We start from the raw sequence: 21,856 nt of genomic DNA, 5'->3' as shown, positions 1-21,856 counted from the left end.
GATTAAATGCTGAATATTCCTGGTGGGTCTGGGTGGCTCTGTAAGGTGTGGATGGGACCTGCTAAGGCAGGTGGGAGGATGGATGTGGCAAAAGGTCCAAGAGTGTCTCCCCTGGTGAAAAGAGTCAAGTGGAGGATCTAGTTCTCCATCTGTTCAGCTGAAAGCTTTACACCACTCCTAGGAATACACCGATTGATCCTTGAGTCTGGGCTGGGCTGGCAGATCAAGAGAAGGTCATTTGACATTGTTCCAGGCAGGAGGATCTTATAATATTCTCACTGTGCAATTTTGCATGCTTCAGCTTTGAGTTTTTATGTTAGACTCAGTAATGTGACATCCAAAACATCTCCAACACATTTCTGGGATTTGTGCTTTCTGGACTAGGCTGGGGAGCCATTAGGCCAAGCCCAGCAGGATTCACTGTGGGAAGAGCAGAGAAAGAGGATCCCACACCTCCCAATGGAGGTTTGATCCTCTTCTCACTTTTGAATGCTTTGTGTCCCTCCACTCAGCTGATCTTTTAACTGCTGTCATAGCACACAACCTCCTGGTCCCCTGTGCTTTGATGCATTAGCCCAGGACAGCCTTCCTGAGGTGGTGACTGCTCTGAAGCCAGGCATCTCTGGGTTGTGCACAAACTGCACCTGCTCAGGTGCCTCATTTTTCCCTTCCACCCCCTTGAGCCTCATGTCTTGGCAAACTGGCTGCAGAAGATAAAGCCTAGAGGAAAAGAAAGGCAGATATTTTACAAGGGGAATGTCCAGGGAGGTTTCCTGCCATCCCCATCCCAAGATGGAGTATGCAGAAATGATGCCCAGGGTTTTGGAGGGGCAGGGGCTCAGTTTTGACTTCCCCAGACTGTCTTTCAGCAATACCTTATTTCTGCTTTGTCGAAGCTTTTGCAGCTTGGACTCATCAGATAGCTTCTACAAAGAGGAGATCCTCATTTGCACAGTAAAATTAGTTTCCTTTGAGTTCATGGCTAACTTGGGTCTGGTGTTAAGGTGAGGAAATCCATCAGGGCACAGCTGACACTTGACTCCACCAACAACAGCAACTAAATAATAGTGAAAAATGACATTCTTCCCTTCAAAGGAAGGGAAGAATGCTGGTTATTTCAAATAAAATGCTGGATGAAGGTTTAACTTTAAAAATTTGTTAAACTTCAGAAAAAATGTCATTGGCTAAAGAGGTCAGACCTGGAGTTACTGCTGATCTGCAGGCAGAAGAAAGGATCAGTGCACAGGGAAAGACTGCAGGAACCTGATGGGCAAAGCTCCTGGGGTTGGTTTGGAGGCTGGGGGGCACAAGGATGCTGCTCTTGGCCCTAATGCCACAGCACAGTGGGCAGGGGAATGCAGCCCCTGGCTGTGGAGCCACAGTGATGGACACCAGCTGGGCAAGGGAACATATGGCTTGGAGGGGACAAAGCTTCGAGGAGGAGCTTGGCTTTGGGAGGAAACTTGGGAGCCTCCAGTGCCACCAGCCAGCAGCTCTGCTGGTTCAGTGCTGCTCGTGACTCTTGCAGTGTAATTGCTGAGGCCTAATGAGTTCCCTCATTTCTTACAAGCATGTTCTCTCCAATACAGCTCACTGTGCCTCTGCAGGCCACTGGCAGGCAAGTTTTGACCCCAGAAGCTGATGAAGGAGGGTTTTCTGGTGCATCCCAAGAACAGAAAAAGCACATCAGTGTTTGGGTGCAGTTTTTCCTCATTTTCACTTGCTTCATATCCTAATATTGAAATACAAATAGACCAGCTCTGCTGCTACTCCAAGCACCTGGTGCCATAAGAGGAGGACAAAACCAGAGGGGATAGGCTGGGTCATTTAGTCCAACTATTCTGAGCAGCCACGTCATATAATCCCTTTCACAAATTTCCCAGTCTCCCAGCAGCCCCCACCACTTAATACCCATTTGTTCATGTGCCAACATTATCTGCAGTTTAAAAGCTATTTTCTCTCCCCAGTATTTCCCTACAGCTTCCTCCTCATCTTCCTCTGTCCCTTGTCATTGTAGCTAAGGAGAAGGATGGTGCATCCTCCCAGGCTGAACCTGCCTGGCATCCCCTCAGTCCTCACCATGGCTGTGGTTGATCATTGCACCAGCACCAGGACAAGTCTCAGCATCCCAGCCTCTGGTTTGCACACAGTGATGCCACAGGGATGGCTTCCAATGGACTGAGATCCCCACATCTTATGGCAATCATGTCACAGCAAAACCCACTGCTGCTGGTCCTGACTCTTCTTTTGTGCAGGTCCCAGCTCTGCTGAGTGGGGGTGATGCCTCAGCCAGTGTGTTACTCACTTTGCAATCCACTTCCTAATCCTCACCTGCTCTGATTCCACTGATGATGACTCTCACAGTGCTGTCAGATACCTGTCTGAAGAAGAGATTTCATCTGTTGCACTTCCTGGCCTAGAAAAATCTCTGGTTGTAAAGACAATAATCAGCATGACCTGTTCATTGCACTTTTAGCCCTGTGCCCTTCCCTGTGACTGTTGTTTCCCCCAGGACTCAGATCCCGTAGGATCCCCCAAAGAGCAAACATCTTGCAGAGTAAAACCACATAAAATGCCCCAAACCAATGTGCAGGCCATGAAAAAGTGACTGTGGGCTCCTGATACAGCCAAGCTGGCAGAATAGCCTTGCTTAAATCAGCAGCTGACTGTGGGCAATGGCTTTGGCAGGAACATGATTGTTCTGCATTACTGATGTGCTGCCCTGCCATGGGTGTTCCCCTTCCTGGGAACCCCCTGTGCACCCTTTGTTTAAGGCTCACAAAACCCTCTCTAAACCTGGGACTGCTGGCTCTCAGACAGCGAGTAGCACAACTTACCTGTTCTACAGTTCAGATGGCTGAACTTGGTGGTGGATGACCTGGTCCACACAGGCAGCTTAAATCCTTGGCTCTGACGAGACTCCAGTGATGATTCTCTCATTTCCTGCTCCAGGTGCCAGAGCACTTCACCATGAACATCACTTCTGTGATTCTTAAAGATGCTGTTTGCAAAGGTAGCCTTCTAAATCTACCCAGAAATGCTCTCAGCACCTGCAGAAAGTTGATTCCAGAGATCCCAGTTCAAACCTACCCCTGTTTATTTGTGTAACACTGAGAAAACACTTCAGGCCACAGCAAAATGGCTCCCTCCCCTAGACTGCTCACAGCATCTGGGAAAACAAAAATTATCCATTAGGATGTCCAGGATTAGCAACAGGATTCGTGATCTACAAAACATTTGGGGTGATTCAGCATTGGAGTCTGAGGGATAAAGATGTGAATGTGGCATTGACCATGGCAGGTGAAGCAGGATGGAGACAGAAAATCTCACCTGGGGACAGCACAGGGGGCTGCTGGTGGGGTGCCACTGACACAAGCTCAGTGTCAGGGGCTTGGGTGCAAGGACACTGAAGAAGATGCCATAGAAAGACAGAGTTGATTTGATGGGAAACTGAACTGGAGCACTAAATCCTAGAGGGATGTTCAGGATGTGCCTGCAAGAACAGCCCCCAGGGCTGCAACGGCTGCAAAGCAGCTGCAGGAATGCTCTGCAGGGCAAAAGCCAAGTCCTGTCACCTCTGGTGACCTGACCCTGCACTACTCGGGACGGGCACCACCAGCTGCTTGGGCTGAAGTCAATCCAGTGAAAACTCACTGGATCCAGGCACGGACCCTGCCCGCGTCCTGCCAAAGCCTGCCCCGCGCAGGTTTCACCAGCCGGGCAGCCAGACACGGCAGAGGGGAGAGCAAAGACATAAATAAAGAGGTTGATGTTTTCCACCCGTCTCTCCCAGCTGCCGTGCAGATTGCAGCTGTTTCTCCCCAGTCACGCTGGCCGCAATACTCGTTGGGTCGGTGTTTAATTGCCTCTCCCTACCGACGCATTAGGCAGGCTGTAATTTGCTGGCGCTGGTCAAACAATACAGATAAACCCGGTTTGCACAAAGGCAGCGGAGCGGGGGAACTCCGCCGCCTGCTTCTGCTCCCCTTTGGAGCTGCTGGCTCCAGACATGGGCGGGATAAGGACAGACAGACGTCTCGGCCTTGGGGAGGAGGGAGGGAATGTCCAACAAGCCGCTTGCACTGCGGCCAGCGGGGTGAACTCATGAGTACCCACGCGTCACCAGGGCTGGGCTGCCCACGTCTCCTTACAGCCCGGCACAGCCCTTTTCCCGGATTTTCTTTCTCTTCTTCCCGAATTTCAGGTATCAAGGTGTTTTAAGACTGCTCTCTCTGCTAGTTTTTAGCCTAAGTGGCTAAGATAGGAGAGATGGCAACTTCACTCCTGCTTGGGAATGACCCAGCTGATATTAAAACCCAGCAGGTTTGTTTTTTAACTGAGGAGGCAGAAGGGCTGTTACAACACCTCTGCTCGCCCTCGTTGTTTCTCAGGAGATTGGTTTCAGTAAAAGTAGTCAAAGAGGAACAAAAAGGGAAAGCTTCATTCATACCCACATCTCACCCTGCAGCATCATGACGCTCAGAGCATCCCTGTCCTCCTTAGCTTTGCTTGTACCCCACGCTCCAGTCAGTGGACAGAGATTTCACCCAGATGCTGTGAATATTAGGAGAGAGTTAAAAATTAGCCTGCCCTTGCAATGCAAGTGCTGAAAAAGCAAAACACGCCCTTCCTTGTGCTCGCCCAGGGCACAGACCTGCATTTATAGCCATATCTAATACAGCCACGTATTACATGAACAATCCCCAATATTGATACAGAGAGAAAGGCAGTTCTACAGACCATGGGTGGATTTTAGTGTTCCTTAAATATTTACCCAAAAGATGCTGGTAACCAGAATCACTGTTAAAGGGCTGAAAATTGCCAGCAAAAAGTGAGTTTTAAAATGCTTAGAAATTAAGTATCGCCATTAAAATTAATTGGGGAATCACCTTGTAGTAAACACTCCAGTATTTTAGGAGAGTAGTGGTGTGATGCTGTCTGGGCAGCAGTGAATCCTGTGGATCACCCACTTCATGCTTGGATTTGAAGGAGTCTGACTGCTCTGCCTCACCCTGTAGAGGGAAGACTCTTTTGGAATAGCACCAGGCTCCCACATCCCATCCCCAGACTTCTCAGCATCCTTCTCCCACTGCTAACATGCTGCACATGCAATAAAACCAGCTGCTTTGTCACCAGGTTGCACATTAACACCCACACCTCCGAGATGGGGTAATTTATGGGAAGCTGCCAGATAAGCCCGTCCCGGCGCTCGGCATCCTGGCACCGGGCACGGGCACGGCCACGGCGCCTGCCCCGACAGCAGCTGGGGGGAACCAAACCAGCAACAAAAAAAGGAGCTGTTTGTTTGAAGGCCTCTGGAACAGGAGGAAATCAAGGCTGCGTCAAAATGGGAAAGCACAAAGACAGCAGGGAAATGGGGTTTATTTATAAACTTTGAGAGGATGGCTGCGAACAATAGGGTGGGTGGTTTTTATCCCACCAAGAGATGGAAGAGGAGGCTGTGTCTGTCAGCCCCCAGCACAGCAGGATGGGCTGGCTGGAGAGCCCTGGCCAAGTTCTGAGCCTGGGGGTCAGAGGGTCTCCAGAATGTGGCTCCACTGCCTTTGCAGAGCTGCATCCTTGGCAGGCAGGCATGGGATGTTTCCTGGCTTCCTCCAAAGCTCCATAACACCAAAGTCTCTGTGTGGGCAATGGCAAAGGGCTGCACAGCACCCACAGTGCATATTACTCCATCAGTGGGTAGGTTTAGGTGTAGGTCCCTGTGCAGCAGTGTTCCTGAGCATGTTTGGGAGCAGGTGATGCAACAGCAAACCTCACTCCTGCTCATTGGCTCTCTGGGAGCTGCTGGTGACTTACTGCACATCCTCGCTTCTAGTGAATTTTTTCTTGTCTGCTGGGATGGTGGAGGTGAGCCATGGCTGGTGGCAAATCACACCCTGGTGGTGTTTTCCCAAGTGTTGGGCTGGAGGCAGGAACAGGCAGAGGTTTGGCAGTGCTGTTGGAGCAGCTCCTGTTCACTACGTTACCACCTAAGAGGCTTTTCACCTCCCTGCCTAAGTGATGTTTTAGACAAATTCAGTTACACTCACATTCTCCCTTGCCATGTTAAAATCCTCTCTCTGACAACCACAGCTGGAGGAACTGGAGTGGCACACAGCATTAATGAGACTGGCAAGGTAATCACAGAGACAGGAAACAGACACTGCACCAACAGGGGAGTAACAGGATGAAGGGAGCCATTAGTAACTTGACATTATCCCTGCTGCCCAAAGTGCAGCACAGGGCATCCAAGAGCCACTGGTTGGCAGGGAAGAGCATCCTTCCCACCACTGGAGCTGGACCATGGCAATAGGCATCCCAGCCCCTGGCCACAGCATTTTGGTTAACACAGGAGCTAAGAGGTGCTGTCATTCCTTTATGACTGGAAGAATTGCATTGTCTAAATTCCAAAATTCTAAAATCAATTTGTAACTGCATCTATCAAATGAAAGGCAGCTGCCAAAAATGGCACTTGCACATGTGCTTTTGTGTTGCCCAAAGAGCCTGTCTGGCTCTGTGCAGCAAAAGCTATTTAATCCATATGCTGGGCACGGGCTGACACTGGGGAATGCTTCCTGCTTGCCAGACCTTCTCTTCTTATGGGAATATACCCCTTTGAATCGGAATTTTCCAAACAGTAAAACATTTGTGGGCTATAAAGTCTTAGGCATTAAGGCAAGGAGAGCTGCCTTTGTGGTTCATCTGGCAGGGGAAAAGCTCATTGCTGACCCAGGGACCTGAATAATTTGTCCTTTTAGAGCCTGCCTAAAGCCAGGTTGGTTCTGGCTCCTTCTGCCTGCCCGTGCCCCAGAGCAGCTCAGAAAGGAGGGCAGTGTGTGCCCAGCACTGCTCCTGCAGCAGCTTTGCTTTGGAGTCTGTATCAGCCAAGAGCCAAGAGTGATGGGAGATGGGCTGAGCAGCTGCTCTGACCCTTCTGCAGCCATCCCACTGCAGCTGGGGGTGTCCAGGGCTGCACCACACAGGCTGGAGGACCAGTGGATGGTGCCCAGGCAGGAATTGCAGGGTGGATGAGTCTCTGCCATCCTTGACAGCTCTATTGCAGACCTCAGACATCTGTTCAAAGTTATTAATTTATGGTAAAAACCACTTTTCCTCTCTCAAAAACTGCCAGAGCTGGGATTGTCCCACAGCAGTAATCTGCAGCTTTGCCTTCAAGCCCCTGTTTAGGCACAGAGAGCTCTCAGTGAGAAGCATCAGTTCCCTGCCCAAGTAGGAGAAGTGCTTGGAGCTACTTCTCACAGAACCTGCTCATTTCATAAGGAACAAATCAAAGCACGAAAGATGCTCTTGGTCACAATTTCTGGTTAAAACACCACGGCATTTTGTGACTTTGCTGGTGCAAGGAGCCACTGAATGCACTGACCCACGGAGATGACACTCTGTGAACTGCTGTGTATGTCTGCTGTGGGCTTGGCACCCTTAGCACTGCACAGGGATCCTGCACTGCTTTTGTGCCCTCTGTGGGATGCCCAGGGCTCTGGAGAGGCAGGTGCTGTGTGGAGCAGAAGGCACATGTACAGATGCTGATGGAGCCAGACACCACTTTGGTTTTCTCATCATACTGATTTCTCCAAGTCAATGTGCTTTTTCTGAGTGCCCAGTAAATCAGTGGCATTGACAGCCTTGGTAAGATCTAAATGTGAGCAGGACTAAGTGGGGGCAGCAGCCCTCCTCTGCTTTAGGGGAAGCACCAGGTATGCACTGGGAGCAAAGGCAGAATCCTGATCTTACAGGTTGATGAAATGTGTGTGGCTTCACAAAACCCACCTGAAAAGGCACTGGCTGCACACAGTGAATGTCAGTGAACTGTGCCATGCTGAAGTGGGGTTCAGGGAGGCTGAAGGTGCTGTTGGGAACCCCCCAGGAGAGCCTTTGACCAGCTCACACGAATCCTCCACAGACTGAAAATAACTTCTCAGATGAGCTCATTTTCACAGAGGGAGAAGTTTCTCCAGCCTAATTGCTCCCTGTGCAGCATTGTCACACCAGCACTCATGAGGGTTAAACTGGAGGAAGAGACTGAAAGTGAAAGCAAAGTGTACTTTGCTTTCCAACTTAACATGCCCAGTGTAAGAAAATAATCAAAGTTACAGAATAGCCTGAGTTGGAGGAGACCCACAAGGATCATCGAGGCCAGCTCCCTTGCCACCCCTCATGTGCACAAAGCTCATTTTCAATGAAGGGACAGGACACTGTTACATTTTGAAATATCCAGAAGAGGCCCAGTAGCCCCAGAGAGCAGCTGGCACCCCAGACATCCTGGTGCTGGCAGGATGGAACAGGTGACACTGACACAGCGCCTTCACCCTCACCCTGAGAAGGCATTTAGGGCTCCTCTAGTGCCATAAAGCAACTGGAAAGGCAGAAACCAAGCCAAGTGGAGTAAGACAGCCCAAAATATCTATTTATAAGAAAACTACTCCAGTGCCCAAATATTCTCCCATTAGACAGTGGCAGAGCAAATTCTGCCCAATGTGCCTCTTCCAGGTCATTTGTGAAGTTAGCCCCATTAAATAAATCCAGGAAGAACCAGCTGCTCCAGCTGAAGGTGAATGATCACATGTAGGTGACATGCCAGCCAGGAGATCATGACTTTAATGGATGTGGTTACTTATTAGTTGTAAACACTGTTGAATAAATCTAAATAAACTCTATTATTTATACAGCATATTCCTAGTGTTGGTTGGATGCTGCCAACTTTAAAATAAAACTGAAGTCAAGCAGGGTAAACGTTTTAATGTCTGTAGATATAATTAGCATGTGTAATATGTATATACAAATATACATAATATATGTAATTATAGGTATTGGTGTTTGAGAGAGCTGTCTAGCCAGATGGAAAGAGTATGTATTGAAAACACTGCACCTCTCTGCTAGAAAGGGAAGGATGCTTATACTCACTGGAATAAGAAATTGGTAATTCCTGTTTGGGAAAGGGAGTTACTGTGCCACATTCCCATTCTGTTGAGTGGATTTATCAGCCAGCTTCTGTATTGTCCATCCACGTAAAGAAGGATTTGGGCTGAAAGTGTCCAACATCCAAGGGCAAAGCACCGAGTATAAACTGCAGCTGCTGCAGTGTGTTCAGAGTTTTCTGTAGGTCCTTTTTGGCACCCAGCAAAGGTACAGCTCAGGAGATGAGGTGGCTTTGGTCCTCTGGAGCACCTCTGAGGCCCCAGCTCAGCACCTGTCTGGGTACACATGGCCATTGGTGCAGGGACCTGGAGTGTTCCCAAGCTTTACTGCCACTGTGCCCACATCAGCTTAAGAGACAAGCTCAGGCAGGCCCTCACACTGCCATTAACACTCAGGGACCCCCAACATGGCAGGTTTATTAGGGGCCAGTCAGCTGCTCTCAACACCCTGGACACAGAAATTCAGCCATCTGCAGCAACCTTTCCTTTTCCATCCTAGTGGAGGAGACGGAAGGGCCTGAGTTGACAGACTGAGAATTCAGTCCCTGCAAAGTCCTCAAGCACAGCTCATCAAAATGCTGATTTTGGGGGCTACATGTTCCCTGCAGTCCAGGGATTATTTGGCTGTCACTGCATCAAGCTGAGGGCTAAACAACTTGCTCTTCTGCAGCTCTCCCTGGCATGGCTAAATGCTCAGCCTTCCGAGAAAAGCCAGGCCAGTAAGTTAAGCACCTCACCTCAGTCAGTGTTTGAACTTTGTGTACCTTTGGGAGGAGAGGGATGAGTGCTGTGCCTGGGAGGTCAGAGAGCAGCCAGCAGCTGACAGGCTGAAGGTCAAAGCCAGCAGCAGCTGGCGATGTCAGCCAGGGCTGGGAGTGGTCAGGACCATGCCCGGGACCACGTCACCACCCAGAGAATTTCAGCTGCTCCTTACAGAGTTCAACTACTCACCATCCTGATAACCCAGGGCACAAGTTTTGTTTTTACAAGTAACATACAAATAACAAAGAGCAGTGTCCAGAGACACACAGTTCTATCAAGCTACTGCTGCAAATATGAAAGGAAATGTGCTTGGAATTTATGACATGGAAGCAGGTGAGACAGAAGGGTGTGGAACCTTTGGCACCAGGGGTTTTCCACTGGGGTCTCCTGACTTCTTCCCCACCATTCAAAACCACTGAGAAGTCTCTGGCCTGTGGGTAAGGTTGATAGAAAAATATTGAACAAACGGATATTATTCTGTTCAGTGGAGTGAGTTAAAAAGTTCAAAAAAAATCTCACCAACATTCTTAGCTTGCTGCAAAAGGACGAAGGGGAGGAGTCTTGCCTCCCTGACAAAGCCTGCTCCATTGCTGGATTTTGAAATGAATCAATATAGAAAATGAGTCCGGCAGCCAGATGTCCGCTTTCATCTCTCTGCACTGGAACTGGAATAAAGCCCACAAAATCTCCACCAAAAATACCTTCTCTGAAAGCGCTTTGCTGCTGGCTTTGCGACTGCGGGGAGCACAGGCAGCAAACGCGAGGGTCTGATGCCACCTAAAGGCCGCTTGAATTCTCACCTCCCAGAGGCCCTGTTTGACTTTGGGACTCTCAGCCACAATTTCCAAATGTGAACTCTTGTTCGTCCTCCAGTTCCCATCATCAGGCTTTGCTTTGTTTTGTTTGTCTTTAAGCTGATCAAACTTGACCGAGCAGCTGTGTGCTGCTCCATGTGAAAACTGCCTGGGTGTTTCTATGTACTGCTGGCACATGTAAATGTACAGCTATTTTACCCCATTTCCAAAGGACAAGGCTGCAGAAAAATGCAAGTTTTATCATACTGTATTCTGTCAATCTTTTGCTCAGAAACCTAAATTACTGCTGGCTTTGAAACTGAGATTAGAAACTGTGGTAACGGGCTGAGCGATGTTTACATTGAGGATGGGCTTTCTACTATTCCTTCAAGAGTCTGTGCAAGTTTGGCCAAGCTGGCAGAGCAGTTCCTGGGGGGTGTGTGACAGCCAGCATGCCAGAAGTGCCACCATCACTGACTGCTGTCCTGGTGCTCCCAGCGCGCTGCTGTGCCCGCGGCCAGGCTGGCCCCGCTCCAGCTGCCCACACACACGGCCAGGCAGCTTCTGGTCAGTGCCTTTCAGAGCCCTGCACCTCCTGTAGCACCCTGGGTCTTTGAAAGGACAAACACCAACCCCCACAGCAACCCCATGGGTGAGGGGATGTGTTTCCCTGCCAGGCTGCAGAAAAGAAGAGAGAGAACATGGGCGCTCACATCAGAAGTTTCCACCAGACCCACGTGCACAGCACGGGACACCGTGGCCCTTTCTCCCTGTCCTTGGATGCACTGCAGTGCATCCTGTTTGAGAAGTTTCCACAGGCTCAAACAGTGAAAATTCAACAGTTTTGCAAACTGGATATGTAGAAAATAGAAGGTCTTCAACTACTTGCCCCAGAGATGACAGCAATTCATGCCACGTGCTCAACAGTGTGTAATGGACTCAACTAGCAAGGCAGGAAAATATGAGTCAAAATGGCCTATTAAACCCCTAACCATGACATTATTGTCTCCTTGTGGCTTCTAAATCCTGATACACCTCATTCTGCAGATTCTGCAAAATCTGCTTTGCTATGTAAACTTATCTCCAGAACAGCTGGAAGTCTGTAAAAGACAACAACAGGCAATCACCTGGATGTACAGCTTTATAAATGCTTTTCCTTTTTAATGTTCTTGGGTGGTAGCTTGCATGCAATTCCTCACAGTAAACACTGCTTCTCTGTATTGCTCTCTCTTGGGTTAAGCAGCCTAATGACAATAATTATTTCCTATCATATTAATGATCCATTTTGAAGCTCATCTTTCCAAGGGCTCCTACTTCACAAAATTTAAGTTTTAATGTTTATTATGCCTGTTACAAACATCTACTTTAATCCCATGCTTTGGCTTACAGAATCTCAGATCCTTTGAGTAACACTGTGAAAGAGCAAGATTTAAGTGAAAATGAAGGGTCGAATGTGGTTTGTAGACTCTTGGGAATAGAAAGAACCTAAAGAAGTAAATTATATATGCCTTGGCCTTACAGTGGACGAGTGTGTGTTGACACAGTGTCTACTTTCACATTAGTGTAGCACTAAAATGACTGTAGAGGCTTCTGGAGACTCAGGAAAATACTAAAATCTTGGTCAAGATTTATTTAAAATGCTAAACCAAAATTATCCTACCACATGGGGACCGAGTTCATCAAACTGTCATCAGACTCAGAGGGCTGAATTTTGACTTTCTTGTAAACAGAAACAAAAGGCTGATTTGTGGAAGGAGAAGGAAAATAAACATTTGTGCAGTCCTTAAAGACATTTCACAGAGTTGACACAGCTACAAAAACAAAACACTGCAACTTCTGCAGCTTCACAGGCTCCGACATATACCGTATGTTGGCAGGGCATGACACAGATATCTTCAAATAACTTTGCATTAAGCTTTTTCTGTAAGAAAACCTTTGTTTTATTAATAATAATTTCAAAAAAAAGGTAATTTCTTTGATCTATTTCCTTGCTCTGTACTTACTCGGCACTAAAAGCATCCCAGTCCCTCGTGTCACTTGTGATGCCATGGTGCTGCAGAGCAGGAGGCAGCCCAGGCTGGGCAAGCACAGACCCCTGGGCTCAGAACAACTGCCTGGCAGTGCCCTGCCTTTTACCACAGGCCTGTCCTCTTTCCCCTCCAGCACCTGAGACAGAGACAAAAGCTCTTCAACAGCAAGATCAGGTTATTTTCTTGCAGAGCTCACAGGATAAGCACAAGCAAGAAGTCCTCTTCAGAATAAATTCATGAGAAGCAATGCACAAAATCAGAGCATCTTCTCTACAAGCAAGAAATGTAAGTGCGTAAACAAAAGGCTGCTATATGAAATCCATCTATTTAAAATACTGTTTATTTGTGATTTAACATTAATTAGCATTACATCTATGAGCAATTTCAGATAACATTTATATATTTTCCACAGGACACAAGAGTTGGCTGGCTCATTCTTTATGCCAAAGCAAGTAAATAGAGGCATTAGCAAAAGGTGCAAATAGTTCACGGTTGCATTTTAAAAAATATTTATGCACATTGCATTCATTTAGATATATTTTTAAAAAAGTTATGAAAAGCGTAGTTCACAGGTTACTGTTTCTACATATGTTGTAATACAACACAAATAATGTAGAACATAAAAAACAAAGTAAGCAACTGAAAGTTTCCACTATGATGAAAAACACTGATTCCAGTATTTAGTGACAGCTAGAAAATTGTTTCCAGGATCCATTCCAACATTGCATTATCACACACGGTCAAAGCTAACCAGCCCCCAAACATGCTATAATCAACATTTTTGCATGCCAAACCACTCTCCAGCCATATTTAACAATTATATATTGTATAATATTTCAACTGGTAATTTGGGAATCACATGGATCTTAAAAGATGTACTTCCTATTGTGATGACTGATTTACAGACATTTGACACAGCGAAGAAACCCCTATGTTAATTTCTATGTTTAGTTTGTATTTACAATACAGTAAAAGTACTAAAATGACACACAAGTAAAAATGAGTAAGTGGCAGTACCACCCTTACCCATGGCACTAGGCTCTGATTTGCTCTGGGTTCATCCAAAGGACAACACAGATTCACAAGACCCTTTTACAATTTGAATGAAACTGAAGAAAAAACCCAAAGTGTTGCACTCTGCATGAATCCATACAAATTATTTAAAACATCTAATATGGAAATGTCACTCTGCTGATTTAATAAAAATATCCCGCAATCCATATCATATATTTAAAAAAAATAATCACCGAACTTTTACTTTCTTTGTCTCCTCCTATTTCCCTACTATTTCACTTTCCCTTTTAACATTTTTGTTTCCTTCATTTGGTTATGTTAAGAGATTATTTTTCTTCATTCATTAGCAATACCATGAAAGAGAAAGAACAACCCACAAATAATTTTTAAACACGAATCCAGTTCAATTTTATATGCTTTTGTCCTTTGATTTTGAAGTCCCTGGATTCCTGAATTATATTTAAGTATACTCTAAACCAAGCATTCTTAAATACACTCTAACTATTAAATGCTTGGTTCACATGCTTATAATACCTTTATACTGAATGGTATACAAACATTTGAACATATAAAATCTTCTTTTTGTTTTGTCAGTTAAACTAAATTATCAATGTTAAGTGTATAAAATCCCCCTTCTTGAAAAATAAGGGTTTCCCCCGCCCCAACTGATAGAATAAAAAAGAAGTCTTCAAAAATTATATTTCACTAAAATGAAATATTTGGCAAAAAAGTTATTGAATAATGGAATTCTTTAGACATTTTGTATAATTCCAAATAAACTTTCTCTTACACAGTTTTCCCCCTAGTATTATGTGCCAGTGTATATTATTTGTATATGAGCTAATCTTAAAAAAGATGCAAAGGTGTGCTGTTAATAAGTACCCACTCAAATAGGGGTACAGAAAAATAAAATATATGGTCAAAAACCACAATACAAAAATGTATGATCTGGTTCCCAAATGAGACAGCAGTTTTAAAAAGTCATATGGTCACTCAACAGTAACTTTATTAAAGACTTTAACTGTACTGAAAATTTTCAGGTCTGTAAAATAATCCAAGCAGAACTTGCTGCTGCATACTGTGATGGTATTTGACCTTGCTATGATGGTAATTGAGCACCTGCCAGTGTAGTTCTACATGAAACTCATCAGTGTTTCCAACCCTCATAGCAATTTTGGACACAGCTAAGTGAGAGATGAATTAATTTGCAATTAACATGAAAGGTTTTTTGTTTGTTTGTCTCTTTGTTTGGCTTCTTTAAAGCAAAACCTCTTCCAGTTTCTACTTGTTTAGGTTAAAAGTCCAGTTACTGCACACCCCTAACACTACGCTGTTAATGGTCAACTTAAAGGTTTAAAATGTGCAATGTCTCCTCACAACAGAACTGCACCTACGCTTCTACCTTCTCCTTCTTTTTACTCTTTTTCAGGAAGGAGGGGGTGCGGAATTTCTTCTTTTTCTTTGAAGGGGATTTGGAAGGTGACCCTTCAGGGGACAGGGCCTCTTCTATCTTTTCAGAGCCTTTAATGGTAATCTCTACGCTCTCCACAGTACTCAACTGACTGACCCTCCTGGTGAGATCTTCCTCCACGTCGTGCGCATCTTCCTTCCCGTTCACCACCACAACCGGCATCTCCACGGATATTAGGTTGGCATTCTGGCTGTAGAAATCCTCATGGTTTTCTGAAAGAGCACATGGTTTTGCAATTATTTATGTACACTTTCATGCAAAAAACCCCAGTATTGAGACAAAGCCTGCGAGTCTGGACTGTGATCCAAAGAATGAAACCTGAAGTGCTTAGATGTGTTTTTTTCCCTTTTATCCACAGTCTTAGTTGCTGTAAGCTGACAACACAGTCAAAATGTCATTAAGGGAAAATGGGCTGAAAAATTTAACCTTATCTTTGCCAGGTGCATGCACAGCTCAAGCTGTATGGAGTATGTACAAATACAGTCTACACAGCAAACACAGCCTCAAGCACAGTCAGAATTACATTTTACTGCAAGAGACTGATTTATGAAAACACAGCCATTCCATACAGAAGGCATTGGAGAAATTGCCTTTTAAAATGCCTACTTAGACTTCTGGAAAAGTCTTAGGCAAAAGAACTATTCTTAACATTTTCAGTAAAATGAAATATAATATCTATTTCCTCCATTTGGTTAATATCTAAGTTTCAGCATGCCCTGAGTTGTTTTCTGTTTGTGAGAATGTTGTATTAATAAAAAATGGGAAAAATAGTTTTCTGGACAGAGTACCACCCAAACTTTGCAAAAGAGGGCTCCTTTTGATTCAGTTGACTTCATGCAAGTGTAAAAGTGCAGCAGAAGAGTTGAGGACTTGGGCTGTTGGAGCCCTTGGCATCAAACAGAAATTGCATGGAATACCTTCTAATCTTTCTGGGACATTTTGCGGGGATTGAGTTTGTGACTGAATTTGTGACACAGATGAACCGTCATCTGAGAATAATTCCTGTTCAGCATCTGCAGGACAAGATGTGAGTTAGTAGCCAAGCAAAAGTGAAAATTAAGCAAGAGTGTCAGTGCTGATTCTACAAGATTTACAGGTTTGCTACTACAGCTTTGTGTTGCTCACGCTGACAACAGCACTAAGTTACAAAACACAGGTGAAACTCTAAAGAATTATGGATTTGTTTTATCTGCTAAAAATTGGTATATATTAGTTCTTTATTAGGAAGCATTAAAAAAGATGGCAGGGTTGCATTCCAAGTAGCATGCCCCATGGTTTTATCTTGTCACAGTCTGCTGGAACAGCATGTCCTGAGTGTGACATATAGCAAAGTTGTTTTATTACACAGTATTAGTGAAGAAGAATTCACAGTAAGAGTTATTGTTAAAATTGAAATCAACCCTGAATTAGTAATTCTCTATGGAATAGTAGTATTCGAAGAAGATATGAAAAATGAAAGTAGGTGAGACTTGCACACTGAGAGAACAGAAGTAAAATTAGAGAAGCCAGGGCCAAACATCTCAGTAAACTTTTGCTCAGTTGGGCACAGACTTGAAATACTTGATAGAACTTTATATCAGCTTTGAGGAGGAGTTGGCTTAAGATGACCTTTGTGGATTCTTCCACCTTAAGTTATTCTATGATTTTGACACAAAAATTCATTATGGTTAATTGTGTTTTTGTCAACCTCATTTCTCTGCAAACCTTTCATTGCTTTAATTTCAGCACTAACTAAAGTAAAAAAATGAACCACATTTAACAAAAGAATTCTACCACCTCAAGGAATAATTAGTTCTAAGCTAGTTCCCAGCAGTATATGCTAATAATTAACATGTACACTTTTTTTACAGTAGATATTTTCAAGCTTATTATTAAAATGTAAACCCCAGCAATTCAAACCACACTGCTGACCTTCCAACCCCTGCTGCTTGCGCTCAATGGTTTTCTTGTACTCTTCCAGTTCCTTTTCGGTGAGGTGGCTGAACGGGTTGGGTGGTGCTGGCGGCGCGTGCTCATCATCAAACTGCACTGGCTGGGAAAGAGAAAGACACAGAATTTAACAGTTAAAAATAAGAAGCAACAAGCAAAATGTCCAGGTTGGTTTTTTTTTTTTTTTTTTGCCAAAGTTTGATGAAAAAGTTTTGGCAGGGAATGCAGAACTAAAACACAGATGTACTAACTGTTGGATAGCTGGAAACTCTTAGAATTCCAATTCAACACAGTATGTTGAATAACCTTATTAGGAATATTTATGGTGTTTGGAAGTATATTCTATTCAAGAAAAGATTAACATGGGCAGGACAGAAACTGGAAACCCTCTCTCCCAACAAGAAGCCTGTTTCTAATGAAAGCTGTCTTCCACATGGTCACATCCCACCTTTTAAACTGAGTTACTTCTGGGACTCAGTTGTTACCTTTAGCATCACTTCCACATACTAATGAAAGCTATTTTTGGCCCCATGCATTCCAAAGTTCTTCCTCTCTCACTTATATGATTTTAGACAAGGATCCCACCTCCTTAATATTAATGGTGGCAAACTTAACATGCACGTCTCAATTTGGAAGTAACTTTTTAAACCTTTAAAATTAAACATGAATAAGATGTATCACACCTCTAAAAACAGCATGAAAATAATTTGTTCTAACAAAACATTTGGAATGAAAATGGCACAAGCTGACATTTGAAAGACAGGCAGCCAAATAACTTGAAAAGCTGTAATTTAGTTAATTATGTTGTACTCACTGAACTTGGCTTTTTATCCACAACAATCCCTGCAAGCAGCTGAGACTGAGGTCCTGCTGTCTTTAGGTCATATCGGTTTTGCTCCCTTATCTATAGAGTGAAAATAAACCAGGTTAGAAACAGGTATTTTTCTTTAATAAACCCTATGTCCATCAGCTTTGCAAAATCACTAACACAGGCAGCAGTGAATGGCTGGAGACTCAAGATGTGTGCTGCTGCACCTAAAGATTAAGAACTCTTCTTCCACCTCTGAATACACAGTTTATGGTGTTTGGCTCTTTCAGTACTCAAATATTTACCCCAGTCCCAGTTTTTGCACTTCATGTAAGCCAACGTTTAGAAATAAGCTCCCAGGAATAGGCTCTGAACCTGTCCTCTCCACCTCATAAAGGATGCATGTTCAGCTGTTGGAGGAAAATCTGTGGTCACAAAGGTTGGTAAAGTTTTTCATTCTGTGAATAGTTTACTGTTTTCCCTAAACCAACAGCCCTAGTTTCTCATTGTCAGAGCTTAAGAGATTGACAGATCAGATATAAATACCAATACAGATCATATAAAAAAATTCCTACAGCAGAGAATTAGGAACAAATTCTCTGTGAGCCAGTGACATGCATAAATTTAAAAATCATTGCCTGGGATATGTGTTATTAATCTCTGGATGACTAGAGGGTGCCATTTCAGTTCTGAGGAAGGGAGTTGCTCTTGCTAACTCCACTTCAGTCCCCAAGGACACTGATATAGTGCTTTCCAAGAAAGAAAAAGATTATGCAATCCAATGAAAAATGTCCTGAATATCTGTTAATATAGTTATGCTGAGGGTGGAGTATTTGGTCAGTCTGATAATCAGTGTCTTTCATGCTGGAAGGGAAAAGCAGAGAGGTATTTCTGTTTACAGAGAGATCCAACAATAATCTCCCATTTTCTTTTTTTTTACTGCCATTAGAAATTCCAACTTAACAAGCACTAGACAATAAAAACAGAACAGAACAAGATTAGAGTCTGAGATTGAATCATGCTGCAGATGATGCACAGCAATTCTGTTGGAGTTGACACCTAATTATCTACTAAACAAAATGCTAAATAACAGGGGACTACCATTCCCAATCTACCATTTCCAGAGTTTACACTCATCCTTCATCAGACTATTACACTAAAAATTTAAATATATAAATACTGCATATGTATCTACAGATTTTATGTATATCACACATTTAAATACATGTTTTTGGTGCCAAAAATCACATATAGTGTAAGAACCCTCTTAATAAAATCAAAATATTTAAAAATCTTATTTTACTGCTCTGCTGAATCATTACTTGAACACATAATTTTATTTGGAAATGTTACAATTTTCAGTTCATTTTACCTTATTTCTCTTTTCCAACACTTCACTTGGGTTTGTGTTTAGAGGAACAAATTGGTTTGGATCTTCAATTTTGATTGGCGTTCCTCCACTAGTCTTGGAGGAGTCATCAGCTTTCATCCACTTAAAGAGGGAAAAAAAAAGAAGCTAAAATACCCAGTATGATGGAAAGGAACAATTCTGTGTTGTCTTACTGTTAAAGAAGAGACATCAAGAAAAGACTTTCTGACTTTATTTTCAATTCCACATGACACCTAAAAAAATAATCCCAACTCCTTTACAGCTTTGTGTGTTTGCCTAAGAGGATTTAAGTTGCTTTGAACATGACTACTTTTTGTAAATACTGACATACATTCCTGAAAAATGCTGTGTACTAATGATGCTGTATTTAGAAAGGATCACACTTTCTAGTAACTGGCATGTAGATCCAGAGCCCTTGTGCATGCAACCAGCTTCCACCTCTGCTGACCACACACTGACTACAGTTTCTTCACTTCTCAAGCAGGGTTCTGGGGTGTTTTTCCCAAACTCAAGTTTAGAAATCTGCCAGCCTGCCAGCAGGAGGAGCTGATGCTTTTACAGTTGTACTGGGAGTAGCTGAAGAGCAATAACACACTCTGAGTCCCAGAGGGCCACCTCTCTGCAGGCAGGAAACTTAAGTGTAAGCATCTTGCTGAGCTGCAGGGGGGGGAAATCTTTATCATCATTAAAAGCCTGTAGCACGAACAGACCTTTTGAAAGCTGTTTTCAGTAGGCTCACAAATAGAAAGGGGACAGCAAGAGATTAATTAGAGCTCATGTCTCCCTCATGTGAAAAAAGAACAACTCATGGTTGACTAAAAGCCTTACTATATTTGGTGGATAACTAATAGCACAAGAAGTAGTAGAAAAACTGTTTTCTACTTCAGGAACAAGAAGAGATGGTTAGAACTGTGAAATAATTGTTAAATTTTATCATAAAGTGTTAGTCTTACTGTCAACCCCTCTCTCCTCAAAGAGATGAGACTCTTAGTACCAATGTCATTAAGGCTCTGAAAAGCCTATTTTAATTTGCTCAATAAACTTATTTGCTAATCCTATTCAAGATTTCCTCATATAAACTGTGCATAACTTACTTTCAAGTAGGGCAAAACCGAAGTGACTGTCCAACATATCAACCTACCGTGATCTTAGTCCTGGGACTGGTTTCCCCGTTCCAGGACTCCTCAGGCACATTAACTTTCAAGTAAGTGTTTGGAGAGTTCAGCCATCTTGTCTTCTCTCTCTGTTGCCTCTGTGCAAGGAATTTTAGGGGGGAAAGTGGGACTGTATCATCTTCAAAGGAAAAGGCAGTCACAGTGGCTGGGATCTCAACATCACTCTTATGTCTGGGTTTTTCCCTGACTAATGGTTGCCTATAGGCATAGCCAGTTCTGTATCCCTGTGAAGGAGGAAAGGAAGAAAAGAATGTTTAAAAAAAATAAAATTAAGTTTTTTTTACTATTAAGTTGCTACACATTTGTAAGATGGTGGGACAAAATTGAAGCTCAAAGCATTATAAATTCTTATTAAGACAGAATACTGCTGTCAGAAATAATATGATTAAAAAATTATTTGCTTTACAAAATCTAATCCTACACTCAAAGCCTTACAGGACTACATAGATACCAGCAGCATGCTCTTACCAGGTTGTCCAGCATCCTCATAAGCGCTTCAAATTCTTGCTCCCCAACTTTCCATTTTTGTTGTGAAGCCATATTAACTCCACCTCCTCCCATTGCTGCCACGGCATGTGTGGAAGGCTTGAACTTCTGCAGATCCAGTAGTAGGAGATTGTCTATCCCACCTGCTCCAGCTAATGCATGAACCTGGAGACATCAAGGAGTGTATTTCATTTGTGAAAAAGCTTTTGTATTCTCTGCTATTCGGAATTTGCAGCAGGAGGTTGCTTAAATACATGTTGTGTTACTTCTCAGGCTAGTTTTCTACTATCCAAAAAATGTATTAAAATACATAGCAAGTGACTGCTACAGAAAGCATGCTATCATCTGCTATTAATTGCACTTCAAAAGGAGTAGATTCAAACACTTGCTTTCAGAGTACCTTAAAAACATCTTTCTGCATCACAAGATTAAAAATCTTTCATTTTTTCTCGCTGTTTCAAAATGAAAGAGTGTCTGAACTCAAAATTAATAGTAGGGCAAGGAAGGAAAGGAATAGGACCCTGCCATTTGCACATCCAAATGCCTCTTTGGGAGGACAGGATCACTGGGGAACGAAAAAGTGATGAAGTTTCTGGGGATGGGATTGAAACTTATGAAAGGTGTTCGTAAGTTCACATGTCATAGGTAACATCTGGATACCTAACCAGGTAGATGAAGTTAGACAGAATGGAAACTACTGAATTTGTGATTCAAGTTATTTTTAAATATGCCACCCACTACCATTGCTCTGAAGACCTTCTTTTAATTTGGTTTCACAAATCTGTGATAACAGAGAGAAGCTTCTTTTCTTGTCACAACATTCAGCCTCAGTAAAGGAGCTGGCTCTCTCTCGAGATCTTAAGTCACACTTCCCCATGCAGTGAGTAGCAGCAAATCTATTATCTGACAGATTCCCTGCATGAGGCTCACTCTGCACAGCATGGAACAAAACCTTCTGTACCCTTCAGAGTGTAACACCACGGAGACTGTGTCAGTGTTCCTAGAGTGAGTATTTGTGCTACTCCCTCGGTGATTCCCTGATCACTCCAGTCTCTCTTTGA

At 43.7% G+C, this 21,856-nt stretch overlaps 1 protein-coding gene across 4 annotated transcripts in view; it reads right to left on the bottom strand.

The window, feature by feature from the left end:
- Window positions 1–12,844: 12,844 nt before the first annotated feature.
- The window catches only part of ADD3 (adducin 3), a 92,148-nt gene continuing 83,136 nt past the window's right edge, over window positions 12,845–21,856 (bottom strand). For 3 of the 4 annotated variants that reach the window (XM_021536288.2, XM_021536286.2, XM_021536287.3), the window contains 7 exons: window positions 20,778–20,960; window positions 20,276–20,533; window positions 19,117–19,236; window positions 17,751–17,840; window positions 16,919–17,039; window positions 15,925–16,020; window positions 12,845–15,219 (listed from right to left, as the gene is read on the bottom strand). In XM_021536288.2, the coding sequence (XP_021391963.1) occupies window positions 14,927–15,219; window positions 15,925–16,020; window positions 16,919–17,039; window positions 17,751–17,840; window positions 19,117–19,236; window positions 20,276–20,533; window positions 20,778–20,960 (1,161 nt within the window). In that variant the 3' untranslated portion in view covers window positions 12,845–14,926. The remainder of the gene's footprint in view (window positions 15,220–15,924; window positions 16,021–16,918; window positions 17,040–17,750; window positions 17,841–19,116; window positions 19,237–20,275; window positions 20,534–20,777; window positions 20,961–21,856) is intronic. The other variant, XM_021536289.3, reaches the window with a different exon arrangement.

This window comes from Lonchura striata, chromosome 7 (genome assembly GCF_046129695.1).
Source record: "Lonchura striata isolate bLonStr1 chromosome 7, bLonStr1.mat, whole genome shotgun sequence".
NCBI classification, from domain to species: Eukaryota; Metazoa; Chordata; class Aves; order Passeriformes; family Estrildidae; genus Lonchura; species Lonchura striata.
This window is presented reverse-complemented; position numbering and strand designations above follow the sequence as displayed.